The sequence below is a fragment of the Echinococcus granulosus genome, assembly GCF_000524195.1.
Source record: "Echinococcus granulosus chromosome Unknown EG_S00070, whole genome shotgun sequence".
In the NCBI taxonomy this organism is placed as follows: domain Eukaryota; kingdom Metazoa; phylum Platyhelminthes; class Cestoda; order Cyclophyllidea; family Taeniidae; genus Echinococcus; species Echinococcus granulosus.
Genome location: NW_020170450.1, coordinates 347,573 through 350,419, shown reverse-complemented (window position 1 = coordinate 350,419; position 2,847 = coordinate 347,573). Strand labels below are relative to the sequence as shown.

The 2,847-nt window shown below is 40.9% G+C and overlaps 1 protein-coding gene across 1 annotated transcript in view; it reads right to left on the bottom strand. All coding sequences in view use genetic code 11, as the record gives it.

The window, feature by feature from the left end:
- Positions 1–1,250: 1,250 nt before the first annotated feature.
- Positions 1,251–2,847, bottom strand: part of EGR_07135 (hypothetical protein) — a gene marked incomplete at both ends in the record, with an annotated part of 22,419 nt that continues 20,822 nt past the window's right edge. The window contains one exon of the mRNA XM_024496384.1: positions 1,251–1,399. Coding sequence (XP_024349225.1) covers positions 1,251–1,399 — 149 coding nt within the window. The remainder of the gene's footprint in view (positions 1,400–2,847) is intronic.

Here is a 2,847-nt window from a genome sequence, read left to right as displayed (position 1 = left end):
ATCCATCCATCCATCCATCCATCCATCCTGTATCCATCCATCCATCCAATATCCTTCCTGTATCCATCCTGTATGTATTTTTAAATCCACTTGCTAATCTTTATTCCATATCTTTCGATAGAGTTCATTTTAACTCTTTTATGTTGTTGACAATCCATTAACCTTTCACCCATTCACAATGTCTACTTACTGTATGGTCTCCATCGCATAGCTTCGCCACTTTGTATTTCAACTAATTTGCAATTCGAAATAGCGCAAAGTTAATTCGGATGTACTTGGAGGCAACTTCCTAAAACTTATCTGATCTTAATTTATTAACGCTGAATAACCTTCCACCTTTACACCAGAGCACTGTGAATTGTAAAAAACAATAATTCGCTTTACAATGTTCTTTGTTCTCTCTTTCACAGCAAAACTCATGTAAAAAGGTACAGAAACACAGTTCAAAAGGTATATTGACCGAAAAAAGCAAACAAACCTAGGGACGACTGCACAGAAAATTACGAACGGCAGTGGGTGGGGGAGAGCAGGTAGCACGGAGAGGGGATCCGGGGAGAAGGGTTTATGCTCAGAAGAAAAAGTCACGGCAGATATTTCCGGAATGTTCAATGATTTGATTATTTTTCTCGTTTGTGCTGGTTACAGGTAAGAATTTTTTACTCCTTTTATTCTATCATGTCGGTTTGAGATTTTGCAAAATTTGGTACAGGCGATATTTTTGGTGGGACTTTAAACTGCTGTGTGGTGTTCTGGGTAGCCCGAATTCCTAGCAGGTGAACTGTACTGTCCAATGAAAGAGGCCTCTTCATTGAAGGTTCCTGAAATCACCAAAAAAGTACGACTCTGTAACAAATATGCATTTTGACTTAATTATTTCAGTCATCAAAGACTGGAAATAGGTTTTTTCTTTTTAAAAAACCAAAAATTTACGGTTGGTTAATTTACTGGTGTGCAATGTTTTAATTGGTCGAGCAGCAGCCAATCAAAAAAACAGACTGAAGTGCGAAATCTAATTGGACAGTTAATTCAGAAATAATCGACCATTTTGAGCAACGATCAACTGGCAGTGTCACTTTCTGATGCTTTCTGAAAAGTAAGTCACATTGACGAGGTAGAAACAGGTCATATTTGGCGCTGCCGCGGCAGTATTGTGGCTGTTTGTCTCGGCTCCTTGTTTGAGATGAAATCGACACGAGTTTTCGCTTGCTATGTAACAAATGGTTTTCACTGTTTGACAGCTGCCAAGATGCTCAAAAAAGGACAAGAAGTGTACAACCAGTTTTCAGAGTCTCTTTACTACGTCTAAGCGCCTTCTTGGTGACCGCATCTCCCTTTTCCTCATTCCGCGTGGTCTTAGATGCAACCGACTTCTGTCGCGTCAGTTCGGTCATCTTTGAAGCTGAACAAGTACAAACCCAGACATACACAATCATACCTATTAACATTGCCCAATCCATAGCAAGGACTAACCCTTCTTTATTAGTGCATACAAATTTTATAGCTGTCAAGTCAGTCGGCTTGTCAGGTAGGCGAGGTCACTTGCCACACCCAGACAGGGACAATTGCCACTCCTCCTGTCTTTTCAGTTGTCAGGGTAAATGCAACAATAACTTGTTAGATTAGTAGCTGCGAGTTGGAAAAAAGCGCAAGTGTTAGACACCTTTAAGGCGTTGGTTCTAGCGGGTTTAAAGGGTTAGCCAATCATAAGACGGGTCACAGCTTTAGCAGAGCGAAAATTTATCTCACAAAACAATTCACACATTTAGTAAAAAGTTATTCTTTTTTAGACATGAAAAAGTATAAAGTAGGAGTTAATGAGCGACACTAAGCTTACGTGGTGAGCGAATCAATCTTGACCGAGCTAGGAAAACCAGATCAAATTATTAGTAGCATGCAAAGCGTTGTGAGTAGTATGACCGACACACAAACACACACACACACGACCCACACAAGTTTAGAAAGAATAAATGAGAAGGTTGTAGAATTGTCACATTACAGACGGACTTACGCCTTGGTACTGGATAATGGGAGGGTTCTAAGATGAAGAGATCGTGGGAGAGACTACTTAATTCACTTCACGCGAACGTGGTTAGGGTGACTGACAACTTACGTCGTGATTGCTCGCTAAGGGGTAGTGACACTATCGACAACACAAATCAAGAGAGAGAGAGGGAGTTGTTAACTGTCAAATGCCTGATTTAGCTCAAAGGCATGAAACCATGGCGTTCAGTGGCCGGATATCACAATACGCTGGCAACCAGGACATGACTTACTCTCCGACCCAAAATATAACCTTACACCTAATTTTGTTGTAATAAATTCGAGCAATCGGTTTGTGTGGTTGTCGAAAATCGGTGGAGGTCAAATGCTAACCTAAGCTCAAAGCGTGATAATAAGATTAGATAAGAAAATCCGGGTGTCACAGATGTGTGACGCGATAGTTTACAGACTCGCAATGAGTCATCTGGTCCCCCCTCCAATGCTACAAGACAAACCCCCTGACAAAGGATCCAAAAATCACCTTCCTGTAGACTCCAAAGGCTATGTTGATGTTTCAATTGTTAAAACGTGTCTACCGATGCTTAAGCATCCACACCACGTTGGAACACGGCCCTATCTGGTTCAAGTAGTCAAGGAGGATCCGAATCACCCTTAAGTAAATTATTTTTAATTCATCCAGTTAATACTCTGTATCTTGGCATGTATGCGCGACAGACAATAGGGTGAAAACCCTCATTCTCAAGCCATCAATCCCACTCGAATACAATAGCCAAGACAACAAGGGCGTTGGCAACTACAATAGGCACTGCACACGATGAAACTTGAATCTTATTTCATTCTTTTTTT